The sequence below is a fragment of the Schistocerca gregaria genome, chromosome 8 (genome assembly GCF_023897955.1).
Source record: "Schistocerca gregaria isolate iqSchGreg1 chromosome 8, iqSchGreg1.2, whole genome shotgun sequence".
NCBI classification, from domain to species: domain Eukaryota; kingdom Metazoa; phylum Arthropoda; class Insecta; order Orthoptera; family Acrididae; genus Schistocerca; species Schistocerca gregaria.
In genome coordinates, this window is record NC_064927.1 from 439,111,969 (window position 1) to 439,130,996 (window position 19,028).

At 41.5% G+C, this 19,028-nt stretch overlaps 2 protein-coding genes across 2 annotated transcripts in view; both read left to right on the forward strand.

Annotated features, from left to right (window-relative positions):
* LOC126285233 (multiple epidermal growth factor-like domains protein 10) overlaps positions 1 to 19,028 on the forward strand; it is a 205,310-nt gene that overhangs the window by 128,882 nt on the left and 57,400 nt on the right. Inside the window, exon 9 of the mRNA XM_049984531.1 lies at positions 5,190 to 5,291. Coding sequence (XP_049840488.1) covers positions 5,190 to 5,291 — 102 coding nt within the window. The remainder of the gene's footprint in view (positions 1 to 5,189; positions 5,292 to 19,028) is intronic.
* LOC126284004 (serine protease inhibitor I/II-like) lies at positions 1,668 to 14,222 on the forward strand. Its single transcript, XM_049982546.1, has 5 exons — positions 1,668 to 1,805; positions 5,190 to 5,291; positions 7,656 to 7,805; positions 12,097 to 12,216; positions 14,041 to 14,222. The coding sequence occupies exons 1-4, from the start codon at positions 1,733 to 1,735 to the stop codon at positions 12,210 to 12,212; spliced, it is 441 nt and encodes a 146-aa protein (XP_049838503.1). The 5' UTR covers positions 1,668 to 1,732; the 3' UTR covers positions 12,213 to 12,216; positions 14,041 to 14,222.

Consider the following 19,028-nt stretch of genomic DNA (forward strand, 5'->3'; position numbering starts at 1 on the left):
GTCAATCTTTGGACTTCCTCTACCTACGTATTCTCACATGTCCATGCATTATCAAATGAACTGCCCTTTCATTTCTTAGGATGTGCTGTCGAAGGATGTGCTCTTTTACTGCAGTAATTTTCTTTTCTCCTCCGTTCGGTTCAGTACTTCTTCTTTGGTTATCCGTTCCACATGTCTAATCTTGTGCACTCTTCTGTAGCGCCACGCTTCAAAAGACTGTATTCTCTTCTCGTCTGCACTGTATATCCTCCGTGTTTACAAAGCTGTCCAGGCAAACACTTTGCTACCATTTCATGTTATAGAACATGTTAAAAAGTTCTCATTCCATAGAAACAGTTGTTGTCAATCTGTATTTTATATCCGCTTTAATTCAGCTATCATTAATTATTTTGCTCATCAAATAGTAAAACTCAGCTACTACCTTCAATGACTCATATCACAGTTTTTTAATCTAATTGTCTTAACATAACATGCTTTAATTCGACTTCATCCCATTACCAATATTTCATTTTTACTGGCTTTCATCTCATTAACTCTTCTCATGACACTATCCATTCTGTTAAAATTATCTAACTACATTTCTGGTAGCAAAATTATAACAATAGCCATCATTCATCATCAGTGATAAGACCTGGTACAGCTGTAAAATTTTCTACTTACCAAAAGGAAATTTCCTTTTCATTTAGGAAATAGAAAATTTTTCGACCATCGCGAATCTTATCACTGATAATGAATATCAACAGTTGTGTACGTCCCATCAACAAAACTTTACGTTATAATGACATCAGGAAGCTACAAAATTTTTATTTCTTCGCCCTGAATTAGGATTTATTTGCTAGTTGCCAAATGTTCAGATCAAATAACGTTGGGGTAGGCTACGATCCTGTCTTACTCCCGTCTCAACTAATGTTTATCTTCCTTGTTTTCGACTCTTACAACTGTTCTCTGGCTTCTGTACCATTTGTGCAGAATTTTCCTCTCGCTATTTTTCCCCCGATACCTCTAACATTTCAAATGTGTGGATTCGATGCAACATGGTTACCGGAATATTTAGTTTCATGTATCATGTGTGGACACAAAGTTCTCCAGCATATATTAACTTTATGGTAGCTGGTTGATCCGAAGGATATATAGGTCAGATGTCTACTGGATGCATTTTCCCAAGAGTAATGTTCTTATTTTATTTACGAATGCCCGTAAAAGATCTATTTTCTAACTGACAGTGGCTGTATTACTGAGGGACTTTTGACACGCAATGTATGGAATGTGACACCATAATTTTTTACCAGTATATCGGAGTTTTAGATCGTCTCTTAAACAATATTCGTGGATCGAATCATTTCACTGAAAAAAAACCACAAAGCAAATAGCATTAATAGGTAAAGGGGCTCTGTCGATTAGTCCACCAATTTTTTTGTTTACTCATTTGAAACAGGAAAAGTTTCTGACGTCAAACTCAAGGGGGGAACCACCACTCGTGACCTGTATAACAGTGAGTATAGATAATACGAAGGTATACAGTGCTCAGTGATCATTCTGGGAAACTGCACAGCGCAACAGAACGCTGTAATTCCTAGAAATGAAACCCTGTTGTCCCGCGAAAAATAAACGTAGGGTGGTGGGCACCAGGGAGTGGGGGACTGGAGTGGTATATAAACACGCGTGGGACGCCCGCTCGGCAGTCATATTCGCACAGCATTAGCGGCAGCAGGCAGAAGCAGCACCAGCAGATATGAAGGTCACACCAGCGATAGCCGCGATGGCCTTGTTCGTCATCATGGCAACCACAGTGGCCGCCGCATCGGGTGAGTCCCACTGCGATTGTGAGGCGCCAGGACAATTAATCATTTCGGATTTCCATTCTGGTACAAACTAAGCAGTGCTGCTCCTTATGTTTCCACAGACAAACCGATACAAACGACACCTCCCACTGTGTAGTTGTATCTCACCAAGTGAGGTGAGCATTGACTGAAGCAGTGGAGCTTGTACGTATCCAGGTTAAAATCACCCTTCACCTCTCCATAAATCATTTTCTGAGTGGGTCCTAAAATAACACCTCGTCATCATCGCATTACAGCAACGCCTTGGCAATGCAGCGATCCCCCTCTCCCTCGCCATCATCAATATTAGGTTGGAGTTGTAGCTGTGGCAGTTCTTTCCAATCAGAACAGTTCACAATATGGATGTTCTGGGCCTGCCTTTTGATACTCTTTGCCCAGTACATTTTTCGCAAACTATTTTTATGAAGCTTTTTTTTGTCAATCATAAAATTTATGATTGGAATATCAACCAGCCACAAATATGATTTAAAAATGTTAATTTAAATCAGGCGATTTCCAGTTACGGATTTATTGCAAATCCACGTTCACATGTCTCTTCCAGATATCTTTGTTTCCTGCTGGGACCTTGTTTTGTACTCGTTTCTAGACTGAAGACTGTAGCAAAGATGTTTCTTGATTTCGTAACTTAAGAGAAATTTTTATCTTTTTAAGTTCATGGAATGATTTTAAACGTAGTAAAACATGAAATGTGCCTCTAAAATATGTACTGTGTATTTCTGTACCACTAATTCGTTTTGTATATGAGTTACGCATTTTAAAGCAAAGCTTGCCAATGCGCTCAAGTTTCATTGACGTGCATCACTATTATTTACTCTATTTTTAGCTTTAATCCATATAACGTTTTCATTTTCGTTGCATCCGTCTACTGTTACCTTCGAATTTTCATTGCAATTGTATATGTTGATTCAAAAGTCATGTCCCATGGGACAAATGGGGAGAAACAGAATTCCACTGACAAACTTTCAGAGATGATAGTACGGACAAAAACAAGAGAAAATGACTAATAAACATAGACTGTAGAATGCATACATTAGGAGCTATGAGCACTTCTGCATCTTCAATATTGCAAAAACCTCTTCTACCACCGCATCGTTGTTTTCCATATTCTGAGAGGCGTTGGTAGGAACCAAAACGAGAAAAAAACATGTCCACTAGACAAGGGCTCTAAAGGGCATACTTTACGAACAGTGAGTGCTTGTTCAGTAGGTAAGACGTGCTCCACAGAAACGAAGACGAAAAGGTGTACATGGCTCCAAGTGGAATACGCGTATATGCTTCTACTTTTTAATCATCGAGGGTCTAAGATTACGTAGGAAACGCAAATAAGACATCTTTAATTGAAATTAAGGATCACAAAATCTTACTAAACGTAACGATAATGGTGACGTGCTATTTAGGATACATTTTAAAAACTGCCGATAGAGGGTATTGCTCACACTAGAGCGTTACGAAACCCTATAGGACAGTTACCGCTGAAGATACACGCCTCCGTGTGATTTATATGTCACCAGTTTAGAATGCCGTGAAATCTTTGCTCTTATAAGAAATATTTTGCGTTTTAATTCATTCTTCGTGGTGTTTTTCGGGATTTCCTAAAAGAAGTAATCGTTACTCGTAAGTAATTTGGAATTTTCGCGCTTAATTCATGGATTCTACAAACACTATAAAAACGACGATTACTTTCACCATAATATGTGCGAGACATAAACGATTCTTAAAATGTTTTCCGAAGAATGAAATCGTCAGACAAACAGCCACGGATCTTTCTTTGGTATGCGGTACACACAACAACCCAACGGGAACATACGGCAAACTCCCCTAGCTCTTGTTACGATAAAATTTTATGAAACAAACAATGAGTCAGGGTGTTTGCGAATGATCTTTCACTACGACGCTCTTACAATATTCTTACTTACGCAGTTGATCTGCAGATTCTACATCTTGTTCCGAAATCTTTTGTTGATCAGTTTATCGTGTAGTCAAAAATTTGAAACCAAAGTGATACGAAGCAGCATTATTGGGAAGTTTAATGTTTCTTTTATTTTCTATTTTTATTTTTATTTCTTTTATATCAGAGTTCATAACACATCTTCGTACTTCCACGTTGCCAGAGAATGATACTGAAACTGATATGAACTAGTTAGCATAGAGTGTTATTATAACAAGAAATCGACCGAGGCTACAATCAAAGGAAAGTTGACTGCGGGGAACTGCACCAATTCGATCGGCAAAACCGCCATTAAAGAAACCGTGTGTTCGCTACAGATGATAGTCATACAAATCATTCCGAAGTACATACGTGTACGATATTTTCAATAAAGTTATCACGATAAATGGATTTAAAAAAGATGAGTACCGTAACTGTATTGAGAGAGGTCTCATTTGCTACGTCAGTGGAGACATCTCCAGTAGGGCTCAGACAAGTAGTTCAAGAAACGTCAAGTGAGTACGGGAAATCCACGAACATATCCATCGACTAATTTATTTGTACATATATTTGATAACTAGTCTACATAAACATTTTTTCATATTAATCTTATTTGTGGAGACGGGTCTGTGACTGCACGTCCAAGTGCATGAAAATCACATTACTGCTTTGGTTCTTATTACGAAATTCGTATTCCTGATGCTTGTATCCTGTGTTGACAGAAAAATGAAAAGCTCGGTGAACATCTGTGCCACAAGGAGTCATTTGCACGTTCAAAAGCTAAGCTAAATGAGGCGTCATTCATCATTTGGTTATCAAGTTCTTCCATATGCAGCGCCTGCTGACAAAATTATAAAATTTCAAGTGCACCTGTTGTTGAGGCAATTGCCTTTGATATAAACCCAAACACGTTGCACGGCCTTTGTGACATTGTTGTCGGATTCTTAAAGGACTTATTTCAATAGCGGTACAATTCCATTTTTGTTCATTGTGAGATACATGGTCCTAAAGTTAAATGAACGCTGAAAAAACTGCAGTTGAGACACCAGAAATATTCAAGTATATATACTTCAATATTTCTGCTATCTCAACGCTTTCTGGTATTTCAGAGCTCATTTAACTTTAGGACTCTGTATCTCAGAACTTGTGCCATTATTCAGTAGAAAATAAAGCATGTTCTTCAGTAGAGAATTATTTTTAGGGTGGTTCTCAGCAAGTTTCTTTGTCTGAATAGGTGCATACTGAATGCATATGCATGACCGAAAACATCATGTTGCTCCATGGAAAGTAAGTAAGGAAACATAATGTAATGACGTTCCTGGCAAAACCGCAGAACGCTTCTTGACAGCTACAAAGATGAATATTAAATACTGTCTGAGACAGTAAACACATTATCATTTGCTGGTTGGTTTTTGTTCTAGGGTGTACTCCAGGAGAAAAGAAGAAGGAAGACTGCAACACTTGTACGTGTACTGCAACAGGTGTCTGGGCCTGCACGCGCAGAGGATGTATTACGAAGAGAGGTAAGCGGCTGTCTGCTTCATTTGAGAGTTTCCTTTGTACTTTCACGAAATACTGGTGTCGAGCAATAATTGTGTTAGCATTGTTCAATAATTTTTCGTCCATTATAGTATAGAATGCAAGGTGTAACATACAGTATAACATACAGTATAACATACAGTATAACATGCAACGTGTCGTGAAACTATACGGACAAACATCAAAGTGTTGCAAAGGGTCTCATGAGTAACAAATTCGGTGCAGGAGCCCCAACGTCGATTTAGGGCGTTGAACTAACAGGGGCTGATAAGAGAGGTTATGGCAGCTAACGTCAGCTCGCTGGTGGGCCCGTAATCAGGACTTCGTGCAGTGGAACTGTTGTTTGGTATTCACTGTTGACGAATGACTTCCACAAAGTAAAATGGATACGATAGAGGTGACTTCTGCAGAGATAACCACTGGCCCCTACATTTACAACGCTCCGTAGTGTCATTCGATGACAGTTCCACACTCGGGATTTTATTAATGGTTCCTTTCAAATACAGGGTGAGCAAAATGAAACTGACGCTGAAAATATTTCAGCTGCCGGTTGTTAATGAATAGGAGAACTGCCCACCACAGAAAATTCTGGAAACGCGATTTAGGTGCGCCAATTAGCTACTGTCACATGTCTGCGAATGCGCATCTCCCACACGCTCTGTCGGTCGTATTTCACAGTGTCGTTAAATCTGAGTGGGTGCGAGGAGCAGACATGCTTAGTTACCATTTGAACGTAATATCAAACGGTGCACAAGATAAAACGACGCATGTTCATTTTCGAGTGTTATACGAAGCAGAATTTGTGTAAAACGTGTATGGAACAGTTTGCGCAATAGCTTAAGAGAGGTGCTTTGCAAAACCTCCAGCAAAGCCTGCAGTGCAAAACCTAGTGGTAAAATGAAACAGAGTGTGTACCGTGGAGCCAACCTCTCTTAGGCACCCGGTTCTTTGGACGACGCCACACATTCTACGGTACTGATACTATTCCAACTTCTGAATTTTTTTTAGACTGAAGAAGTTATTCTCTGCCCAGAATTTTCAAAATGCGAAAGTGCGTACACAACCCACAGACACAGGTTCCAATTTCACGCAGGTCACTTTTATAAGAGAAGAAGTTAACCACCAGCAATAAAAACCTCTCAGTCATCTAAGGCTACATCTACCGGGTGATCCAAAAGTCAGCATAAATTTGAAAACGTATTAAACCACGGAATAATGTAGACAGAGAGGTAAAAATTGACACACTTGCTTGGAATAACATGGCGTTTTACTAGAACCAAAAAAAAATTTGCTAGACGCGTGAAAGATCTCTTGTGCGCGTCGTTTGGTAATGATCGTGTGCTCAGCCACCACTTTGGTCATGCTTGGCCTCCCAGGTCCCCAGACCTCAGTTCGTGCGATTAATTGGCTTTGGTTTTACCTGAAGTCGCAAGTGTATCGTGATCGACCGACATCTCTAGGGGTGCTGCAAGACAACATCCGACGCCAATGCCTCACCACAACTCCGGACATGCTTTACAGTGCTGTTCACGGCATTATTCCTCGACTACAGCTATTGTTGAGGAATGATGGTGGAAATATTGAGCATTTCCTGTAAGGAACATCATCTTTGCTTTGTCTAACTTTGTTATGCTAATTTCTCCAATTCTGATCAGATGAAGCACCATCTGTCGGACATTTTTTGAACTTTTGTATTTTTTTGGTTCTAATAAAACCCCATGTCATTCCAATCATGTGTGTCAATTTGTACCTCTATATCTACATTATTCCGTGATTTATTCAGTTTTCAAATTTATACTGACTTTTTGATCATCCGGTACTTAAGTATGCGCTAGCCACCTCTTGGTGCACTGCAAAGAGTACTTTTTACCACTGATGGCCACTTCCCTTCCTGTTCCATTCGCAAATAAAGCGAGGAAAACCGACTGCCTATGTGGCACCTTATATACTTCACTAAATGTACGTTGGTGGCAGTGCAATCATTATCCAGTCAGCTGCAAATGATGGTTCTCTAAATATTCTGAATACTGTTAAGCTAAAAGAACGTAACTGGTGAATTTGATAACACAAAGAGTGTTGGATCTGTCACAACAAATTTTTCCTTGTACCTATATTATCATTCTGTTTGTCCAAGGTAAATTTTCTTTTTGTAGGCCTTTTGCACATAGTTTCAGAACAAATTGGAAATAAAGTCAGGTATATTAAAGAAGAAATTAGGAAAAAGTAAATATAGGACAATGTTAATGGAGAAGGCCAACTGAGTGCCTTGTCTGTCTAAGTATACAGCCACATCTTGTAGACGCTTCCCGGTTCCCTGAACTTGAGCTTACTGTATTGTCTCTTCACAGAGGCAGAGGAGTCGCCCATCGTGAAACGGGAAGCCCAGAAGTGTACACCCAACTCGACCTTCAAAAAGGACTGCAACACGTGCACGTGTAACAGCAGTGGGACGTCCGCCATCTGCACACAGCTGGGATGTCTCAGCCGCGGCCGTAGACGTGAGTCCATCTCTCTCTCTCTCTCTCTCTCTCTCTCATTTCTGTTCGTCTCACTGCGCTTTTCTTTGAGTTATAGCAGTTCTTCCCGTGTACGGCCCTAATTTTACTGAACTGTATTATTAGGCCGTGACACATCAAAGTAATGTTGCTTCTGCTTATTCAGAATACTGACCTAAGTACCTGCATACACAACGCAGCTCAAATAAAACTCATGAACGACGTGGCGTGGTAACGGGTGGCTTGCGAATCTTCGGCTGTGTAATTGAATAGAACAAATAAACTCTGTCTGCCATTGTTTTCTCTACTATCAGATTTAAGTGACCTCAACTGAAAATCATATTCCCGGACCGTGGAGGTAGTGGGTCTGTTCTCCTACAGCAGGGTCTCAATTACAGAGGGAAATAAAAAAACTGCTTAATGGAAGGATTAGGCGTAGACTATAGACCAGTAACAGACGGAAAATATTAATTGAATTTCATATATTCACAATGTAGCACAAAATGGGAGGTAATCTCATAACATTGAGTCGGATTTTGCCAGCACACTATATGAACCGTACAGCGCGCCACGTGCTTGATAATTTGGAATCCAGAACGAAAGTAATGAATCACGAGTATTTACGAGCAGACAGGGGCAGAGAGACACAGTTTACCCCCGAGTGATTTTGATTGAGAGCGACTACTCCCTCGCAGTGTATTTGCAGTTTAACAATGGACGAATGTGCTATGAACATTTTACTGCGAATGTCCTGACAATAGGTGAAGGAAATTGTGTCGTGAAAAAGACAGCAACTACCACACTAATGGTAGTCACAAAGTGATGCCTACCAAGAGCAGCAACGAACTGAGGCCAAGAGGTCGTCTCTCAGCAGTAACCTTGAAAGCCGCAGAGCTTTGTGCTTCCTGCTATAGCAAAAGTTCACTGTAGCCAACTTAACTGTGGCCGGAGATGAGGTTCGTCTCGTGGGCCTTCTGCAGAGGGGCAGTTGGTGGTCCTGAGGTGGTGACAGCTCTCTGTGAGCAACGTTATGGTTAGTGTCCCTCTGCGCTGCTGTTCCCTTGATTTGGTTTTGAAACAAACGGAGACTGGAACTTCTACAGATTCACGTGATCTTGAATATTTTTGAATTAAATGAATGATGACCAAGAAAATTTCCTATAAGTTTCCAAGCTCCAGTAGAAGCGATTTTACAGGATAAGCGTAGTGTGAAGTCGAAACAGAAATTCAGATGGAATGTGTGTAATACACCGAACATCTGTTGTTTGAAGAAGTTCTGGCAGTGGAAGCAAATGGACAAGAAAATGTAGATCACACCTGCAATGCTCTTTTGTCTGAGTAGTAGCACACATGTCATTTCGTTTGTTACATTGTAATGTGCAGACAAGCAGTAAAAACTTAGAAGACACAAATCTCTGTTAGGTGTAAACACAATGTTGTTCACATACAAAACTGTTTTATTTATATAAAGAAGAGTGTACGTATGTTCCAGAAAGCCTCCCACACGGCGTGGATCGATTTCACCAAATGTGAGACTGGAAGGTAGGTCTCACAAGTATCAGCACAGTGTGGTTCATAAAACCCTAACTGTGACAGTAATTGAGATACAGTTAAATAATTTGGTTTTTTGTTTTCATCCCATGAAGCGTAGGCTCCCCGTATGACAGGCGTGTTGTGTGGGAACAGTATCAGAGAGGCAAATCAACTTGCTTTGCGGGGCAGCGTACATGTCAAGGACAAGAAAGAGTTTTCTGGGCCCCAACACATATACTGCCCTGTCGTGTTGGAGTTGTATTGGCCTTCTTGATCGACCTGCGTTTCACAGCAGCCTGTACATCAGGGACAAATACATTATTTTGAAGCCCCTGATACGAGCCTTTCCTGTCTGAAAGGCATGTTGCAGGAGTAGCATTAGCTTGCTTCATTGAACTGTATGTGGGTGCTGTACATGCCGATGAGCATGGCAGGGTTCAGGCTGAAATGGATAGAAGAGAGCGGCAGAGTGATGGGGAGTCGAAAATGGATAAAGAGAGGGAAAGAGGGGAAAGTGCATGAGGCAGATTGTAGAGGGGTAGGGGTCAGATAGGAAAGGAAGAGAGAGGTGGAGGAGGTAAGAGAAATGGAGATGAGGATGTCGTCAGAGGGAGGAGGAGGAAGTTATGGTCTAAAAGAGGGGATGTAGGTAATGGGCAAAGATAGGGAGAGGAGGCGGATGAAGAGAGAGAGAGAGAGAGAGAGAGAGAGAGAGAGAGAGAGAGAGAGAGAGAGAGAATGGGGAGGACGAGACAGATAAAGGTGAATAGATAAGGTGGATAGATAGAGGCAGAAGCGAAGGACACACATGAGGGTGAAGCGAAGGGGAAAAACTAGTGATTACATGAAAAGCAAGGTGTTTCCTACTTGTTCCAGCTGCTTAGCTATGCTTCACTGGGTGTAAGGATGAATCCAAAATTTTCATCGTTCTCTCATTCTTGTGTAATAATGATAGAGTACCACGTCTCCCTGACTCTGTACTCCACACGCCAAATGTTACAAAAAGACATTCAAGTGCAACAAACAGCACGCTAGCACAGGGCAATTGCAGTTTGTCACTCCAGAGAAGCGCTGAATGTATAGCTGCGCTGCCAGCCACTCAGCAACCAGTCACCAACTTCGACGGCCTGCCGTTTCAGTTTCTTTTGAGCCACACCAAGTGCGAAAGGCCTAACAGTTAAAACTAGAACCAGGTTTAGACGGGTGACCCGTACACGCCTCTTCTTCGTGTGTCCTGTCAGTTGAAGCATCTGTAGTGGTCCTCCTACATTTCCTAGCTCTAAGATATTGTACCGCTCCAACAATGAAAGTGGAGGACTACGACGAGAATTTATATAGATTCCTTTCTGTGGTGTAGACTTGCGTTCTTGAATAGTTACTTCCAAATCCTCGACTGGCCAAGTAGGTTTAAGTTTTCTGTGGGATATCTGCGTCATCGTAAAGTGAAATCTAGGGTGATTGCCTTTTAAAAATTCGCGGCCGATTCTAACCTCCGTCATTGTCCATTGTGTTTTTCTGTCTGTTCTGTGCTTCCGTACGTGGTATCGATTCTGAAGTTTTTCCGCTTTTTCTGACATTCTAGAGCTTCTGCTCTCTCGGTTCATTCCATGTTCCTTTTTTTCTATTTTGAAATCATGCTTGTTCTGTCGATCCTGATCTTCTTTCTGTCAATTCTCATCGTCTGCTCTTCTGTTCATGCTGTCCGTTCTGAGCTTATGTTCTTTCTGTACATCCTGAGTGTTGTTCCACGGGCCCAACCAACCAACCAACCAACTGGCGCACGCGCGCCCAGACCGTGACATCGCTGGCCACAGTTCCTGTCGCAGCCGTCGGCGTCTCAGGGCGTTACCGCCGACGGAAGAGGTCAGGCCATGGCTGAGCTCGGGTCCGCAGCGCCCTCTTCCTTCTGCATATAAGGAGGAGCGCTGGCTCCGAGACGGACAGTCTATTGTCGATTGTCTATTGCTAGCCTTTTGTGGAGTTTATAGCGGAGCCATTGCAGTGTGATATTTGCTATTGTATTCGACTAGGCTCAGTCCACGGATTACTCTTGGATATTATTTGGACTTCTATTGCTGGTGCACGTTTTGTCAGAAATAAAGATAAGTTACCTCTTCATTCTAGCTGGCGCAATTCTTAACTATTTTTCGGCCAACAGACCTAGCTACATCCTGGTCACTACCCACGCTTTATACAATTTGTGGTGGCTGCCCCAAAAGTACCGCCGAGGACCTTGGATTTGGGAGCCGTCACAAAACTGAGCTTCAGACGATTCTCAGCTTCTGCTCTTTCTGTACGTTCTAATATTCTTCATTTGCTGTCCATTCTGAGCTCTTTGCCTTCTGACCATTTTGCACTTCTGTTCAATCTCTGCATTCAGAGAATCTGTTCTTCCTGTGTAGTCTGAGCTTCTTTTCCCCCATTCCATTTTCCGCTTCTGTTCTGTCCATTCCCGTCCCATCCAATGTTCTATAAGTATTTTATTTTTCGTCTTTCTGCTGTATTATTATATTATATGTGACAGTTGAAGTGTGACATGTTACAGTTGTAGCAGATGCCGCTACTCCTACAAAAGCGTTTCTACAATTCTTTCCTGCTTTATAATAAACACGCATGTAAATAAAAACTTCTTGCAATAATTGTGAAATGTGCTTCGATTTTAAGTTATTTTGTAAAGAAGATAACTTTTTTTCTATAATGAAAAGCTGCTTTATTGCCCTCAGAGGCAGTTATCTGAGTCCCCTTTGATATTGTGTTGCAGAGGTGAACTGCACACCTGGAACGACCTTCAAGGACAAGTGTAACACCTGCCGCTGCAGTTCCAACGGCAGGAGCGCCGCCTGCACCTTGAAAGCGTGTCCCCCTGGCTCGTATTAACCAGGTACGCATCCACTCTGTTTGACGTTCGTCTTCGCGAATATCAGATCTAATCTAGTTAGGGTTTTAATGCTACAATTAAGGCTCTCAGGCCCAATTTTACGTCAACATAGCTTCCGAACTGAAAGGTCGCACTGGGTGTGAGAGACTTCATTACCAACGTTTCACAGCCATCTGTGGGAGGCTCCAGAGACCAGAGTTAAGCGAAGTGAAATACAAATGCTGAATTTGCATTAAGAAAATAGCGACTGACTTATTTTTAATTGACAATGATATCACTGGCGAAATATAATCACACATTAGGTGTCACATGACGTATGTTTGTGAGTCACATGCGTCTCATAGAGCACTAGTGAATTCAGAGGACTTTGAGGTTTGTCAGTTTCTGTCTCTGAATGTATCTCCCTCAGATCGAGAGAAAACTTTAGTAAACTTATTCATACGTCGACTATGGCCTCTGAAACACGACGTTTTAACTGTTCTTTGTGATGCTGGCCTAGGCTGTTTACAGTGCTGCAAGTTCTGTAGTCCCTATTTTAACGATAAAAACTCTAAATACCAAGTAACTGTAGACTTTGTGTGTGTGTGTGTGTGTGTGTGTGTGTGTGTGTGTGTGTGTGTGTGTGTGTGAAATAGATAGATAGATAGAGAGAGAGAGAGAGAGAGAGAGAGAGAGAGAGAGAGAGAGAGAGAGTAAGTGAGGGTGTGAGCGTGTGAGCGTGGGTATGAGTGAGTGTGTGAATGAGTGAGTGGGTGTGTGTGTGACTGTGGATGTGAATGAGTAAGTAAGCAATTTATATTACGGCTTACGCCTTTCACCTTAATTTATAAATAAGATTTCATTGTGGCCTAAAATAGAGAAATAATTACACTTACATACAGCACATTTCATTCTCATAGTCTTTTATTGTACTGGTGTGTATATTTAATTACAATGGAGATGCCCCTTATCATACTGAGACAAACTGCAAATGGCAAAATATAAATTACATTTTTTCAGTCTTAGAACCATCTTTGTCTCAGTCACTGCACTATTAGTAGTAACACAGAAAAGATAAATCTATCAAAGATTTTACTTACTTGTTCTTCATACTGATATTTTGTATTCCAGTGTAATAAATAACCCAACATTTTTTAAATATTAAAAAACTAATTTCCGGCTAAGACTCCATGGAAGATGCAACTAATGAGGGTTTGACTCAATAAACATCGTTATGGGTGTCACTAGTGTGAAAAAGGCACGAAATATTAGCTACTGAGAGAACGCCTTACTGTTCTTACAACGATTCATTCTGTGCAGTCCTCAATCTTTATTATTTATTTATATGCCTTTTTAAATAGTTGATACTTTCACAATTATGGCACTGCCCTGTACTTCCTATTTAAATATAACATTGCTTCATTTTTAAATCTAAAGGTAACGAGGGTGGAGGAAATGGACAGCGATTGGGGACTGTGGATAGGTGTCGCTCGGTGGGAACGAGGGCCAGCCGTGAGGCGTGCAGTGATGGCCTTCGCAATTGCAGTGACATTGCATCCCGGATGACACAGGGATTAAGCACTTCCTAGTGAGTAGGAGATACCGGCTTCGAGTCACGGTTTGAGAGACATTTTCACTCATCGTCGCTGATTCCGCGTAATGTGCCGATGCAACTGACATTTGTAATCCCTTCCCTTCCCTCTCCTTCGTCCCCCCCCCCCCTCTACCTTTAATTTTCATATGATGTAGATATTATTGATGCTGGTGAAAATTACTAACAGATCCTAACTAAATCTGAATGAAATACTCCTCAAACTGCCATGTGAATGTTTTGATTTTTCTTTTCAGCGTTCCGTCGTGAAGGTGACTGATTGTCCGAGAAGTTCTCTTCAATTAAAAGGAAATAACGCCATTTCTGTGATGCAGAATCTCTGCGGCTAATTATTTTCATCTATTTCCAATTTGTCTTTTGTAATTTTCTTATTGTCTTCAAACATGAAAAATAAATATAATGATTGTAACCCATGTAATACAGAGTTTGTTTCACATACCCCACTCTACCTCCATTTTATTTAAATTCAGTATTTATATGTTTTAATTTTATTTTCTGTTCATTTCTTCATAAAGTTATTTTTCTTTTTAGAATCATCAGCAATACAATGGTCTACTGCTGTATGCTAATATTATACTATCCGCACATGTTCGAAGGCTTCGACACCCTTCGGCTACGTGGGTCAGCTGTGGTGTTGGACTTCTAATTGACGTCCTTTATACTACTCACCAGGACGTATTGAGTTGCGCAGAGAGTGAATGATATGTTTGCAGATCTTCACACTTGTCGAGACAAATATAGAGCTTGTTTACTACCTTTGCCTGGGTAATAGGAATAGTTACACTGTTTGATCAAAAGTATCCGGACAGTTACACTGTATGATCAAAAGTATCTGGACCCCCCACTGAAAATGACTTACAAGTTCATAGCGCCCTCCATCGGTAGTACTGGAATTCAATATTCAGCCCTTTGCCTTGATGACAGCTTTCACTCTAGCAGGCATATATTCAATTAGGTGCTGGTAGCTTCTTGGGGAATGCTCGTCCACTCTTCACGGACTGCTGCACTGAGGAGTGGTATCGATGTCGGTCGGTGAGGCCTGGCACGAAGTCGGCGTTCCGAGACATCCTAATGATGTTCTATAGGTTTCAGGTCAGGACTCTGCGCAGTCCAGTTCATTGTCATATAACCACTCCGCCACAGGCCGTACATAATGAACAGGTGCTCAATCGTGTTAAAAGACGCAGTCGCCATCCCCGAATTGTCCTTCAACAGTGGGAAGCAAAATGGTGATTAAAACATCAATAAAGGCCTGTGCTGTGATAGTGCCACGCAAAACATCAAAGGACGCAAGCCCCCTTCATGAAAAATACGACCACACCATATCGCCACCGCCTCTGAATTTTGCTGTTGGCGCTATACAAGCTGGCAGATGAGGCTCGCCGAGCTATCGGATCGCCACATAGTGTACCGTGATTCGTCACTCCACACAACGTTATTAAACTGTTCAGTCGTCCGATGTTTACGCTCCTTACACCAAGCGAGGCGTCGTTTGGCATGTACCGGCGCGATGTGTGGCTTATGACCAGTCGCTCGACAATGATATCCAAGTTCTCTCACCTCCCGCCTAACTGTATAGTACTTTCAGTGCATCCTCATGCAGTTTGGAATTCCTGGGTGATGGTCTGGAATGCTGTCTGCCTATTACACATTATAACCCTCTTCAACTGTCAGCCGTCTCTGTCAGTCAACGGACGAGGTCAGCCTGTACGCTTTAGTGCTGTACGTGACCCTTTACGTTTCCACTTCACTATCACGTCGGAAACACTGCACCTAGGGATGTTTAGGAGTGTGGAAATCTCGCGTACAGACGTATGACACAAGTGACACCCAATCACCTGACCACGGTCGAAGTCCGTGGGCTCCGTGGAGCGCCCCATTCTGCTCTCTCACGGCGTCTAATGACTAATGAGGTCGCTGCTATGGAGTACCTGGCAGTATATGGCAGCATAATGCACTTAATATGTCCGGCTACCTTTGATCACAGTGTATATGGCGCGGAACCAAATAAGTCAAAATTTGTACTATTCGTAGTCATAAGATATAGGAGGCTTTCCATTCCGTCTTAGGATAAGTTGATTCTTGGCACGATGAAATGTGTCCCCATGAAGCGAACAGTAATGCATGATCTAGTAACTATGGCCTATATATCTATACAGGGCGAAGATAACGCTTAAAGAGTATTAAACAAATCGAATGGGTGATAATAATGAGAGGTGAACTGGGGTCTCAGCATTAACCTGAAAATTATTTTTCGTAATACCATTTTATTGGCTCCTGGATACACCGAAGCAGCTAACGCAGGCCTTCCAAAAATTGTTAAGTAATTTAATACATCAAATTACACTCACATTAACGATAACACTTCAATAAGTATATTGGCGAAAAGGAATCTGCCGTTTAAGTTACCAAACTGGTTTCTAAATAAACAAAATTAACACACACACATACACACACACACACACACACACACACACACACACACACACACACACACACACACACACACACTCACACCCAAGCAAGCAAGCATAAATATATCGATTATTTTTACTGTCAACTTTTAACAAGTATACCTCAAGCTATTTATAAGTATTTATGTTCATAGTTGCCCAATGATCATGTATTCGATGAATGGTGCAGAAAACGTTCAAGCAGGTCTCTGTTCATTGTAGATTAGCAACTGCAGCCTACGTACTCAACTATTTTCTGGATGTATTCCAGTCTTCGTCTTGCTCTACAGCTCCTCACCGTCCACAGTCTGTAATACCGTGACAGTTATTCCTTATTCTTTAATGTCTTGACACATGTCCTATCGTCCTGTCCCTTGGTTTTGGCAGTGCCTGCTATATGTTGCCGTTATCGCCCATTCTGCGGAGAATCTCGTCATTCCTTACTTATTAGTCCACTAATTATCAACATTCTTCTGTAACACCAAAAGTCAAACGCTTCAATTCTTTCTGTTCTGTCTCAATACCAACAACATGGTTGTGATTATGGCCTGCCACAGGGTTCGGCACCAGGACCTATTATTTTCAGTCTGTATGTTGCCGACATGCCAGACACAAAATCACGTAATTTTGCGCATTCGGACGACCTGGACATCGGGTATGGGAGCAAACATTTAACGACTTCGGCAAAATACTGAACGCAGACCTGGAGGTATTGAACACCTACTACTCCAAGTGGCATCTATTATGTCGTCTCCTTCTATCTGTCCTCTTGTACCAAGGGAGCAAGGAAAGGATGTTGTTTGGCGGTCGTTATCCTCTTTTTATAACTCAATCTGCATTACTAATTAACTGCGTTTTCTATTCATAAGAACATAAAATTAGTTAACTCAAGATAGTTGTTGTGGTACAACCTCCCTGTAATAGTGCACGTTAGCCTCATTGCTGATGAAGTACAAAGTCCGCTATGTACTATTCTGGTCGCTATGTGATGCCCATCTCTGAGGTAGCAGTGTAGCTTACTGCTATTGTGACTCCCACTGGGCTGACACTAATGATAGACTGGAACTCACTCGGCCCTCACAAAACCACCAGCACCATAGTGCACCCTTACAATGAAGATACAAAAAGAAAACAGCTCTATATGAATGGCCAAAGCATCAGGCAGGAGGATAAGCCTAAGCACTTGGGAATGAGATTAGATTGCACGCTAATGTATACCCCACATCTAGAAATTCCAAAACAGAAACTAAAATCCCATAATGCTATCCTGTCAAAACGTTGACGTAAATACAGGACGGTGAGTAGTTTGGTAGCTCATTGTTTAACTGCTTGTGGGCGCCAGTACCTTCTACGTTGTTCCATTGAAGTCGGGTGAAGCGGAGGTTATCTTGTCGGTGGGTCCGTTGACTGTCTGTCGGTTGGGTTGTCGTCGGACCGACAATGATTAGGCCGACTGCCTGTCTCGCCTAGGCGAGCCTGAGTGTTTGAATTCCAGGCCGACCCTCGGAACTTATGAGGGCCCTTGGATGTACTGCCTTTGCTTGTTTGTACTTGTATGGCTTGTAGCCGATTGTTAAATTAAGGTTGTTTTGCCCTTAAGGCGTCAGATGGTTTGGGTCTTCAGCCTAATTTAAGAACTGTTTTACGTAAAGCCTTTAACATTTTTTTAAATTAATGTTACTGAGTCTTAAGTGTCGGGCCTTCAACCGATTTCAATTTAAGTTGTTTTGCTCTTAAAGTGTCAAATTCTTTGGGCCTTCAGCCGATTTTCAATTAAAGTTGTTCTGCTCTTAAGCTGTCGCATGGTTTGGGCCTTCAGCCTAATTTAAGAACTGGTTTACATAAAGCCTTTAGCATTTTTTTTTAAATTAATGTTATTGAGTCTTAAGTGTTGAGCCTTCAGCCGATTTTGAATTTCAGTCATTTGCTCTTAAAGTGTCAGAAATTTTGGGCCTTCAGCCTACTTAAGGAACTGTTTTAAGATAAGGCTCTGCCTTTTAAATTTCTGATTTGGGTTGAGCTTTATTATTGGCTTTCAGCCGTTTTTAAATTAAAGTGAGATTGCCCTTAAGGCATGAGGTTGTACGGTGCATTCCGCGGCTAATTAAGTAGATAACTAAAGCTGCGTTTTTCTTTTAATTTTTCTTGGCTCTTGTAATGTTTGATCAAATAAGAGGTTGTATGTTCGAGTGTAACCGACAGACACTTATTTTGGCCCCTTTCCACAACTTAAACTACCTGTCCTGTCCTGCGGGTTCAGCAGAGCGTCTCAAATAAGTTGAACTTACATAGAAAGGATTGCAAACAGCACATTTTTGATAGAATCTATCCGCGTCCTAATGCTTCTGACATTCGCAGTTGGGCACTCGAGGAAGTTACGATTGCTCATGATGATACAGAACGAAAAGTGCTCCTGCCGTAGCACAAAAACAGGCGGATATGTCCTGGGGAGAGTGAGGAGTGTAAAAGGAGGGATTTGGCTTTTCGACTTATCTGGCAGCTACATTGACATTTAAACCAAAATATCACAACATATTCGCTATTTTTTACTAGTTACCATTATTACCCATGTCACGTAATATAATGAAAAGTGTCAAGCGAAATGATACATGATATAATCGCCCCAGGAACAAATCCACCTCCAGAAATTTTATCTTCTCAGAAAAACAAATTTAGTTACTACATGTGCGCTCTTCAGCTTCTGATATTACACACCGTTTACTATGTCTGGCGAAACATCTGGACTTTGGGGACAGGATCAGTGGATTTAG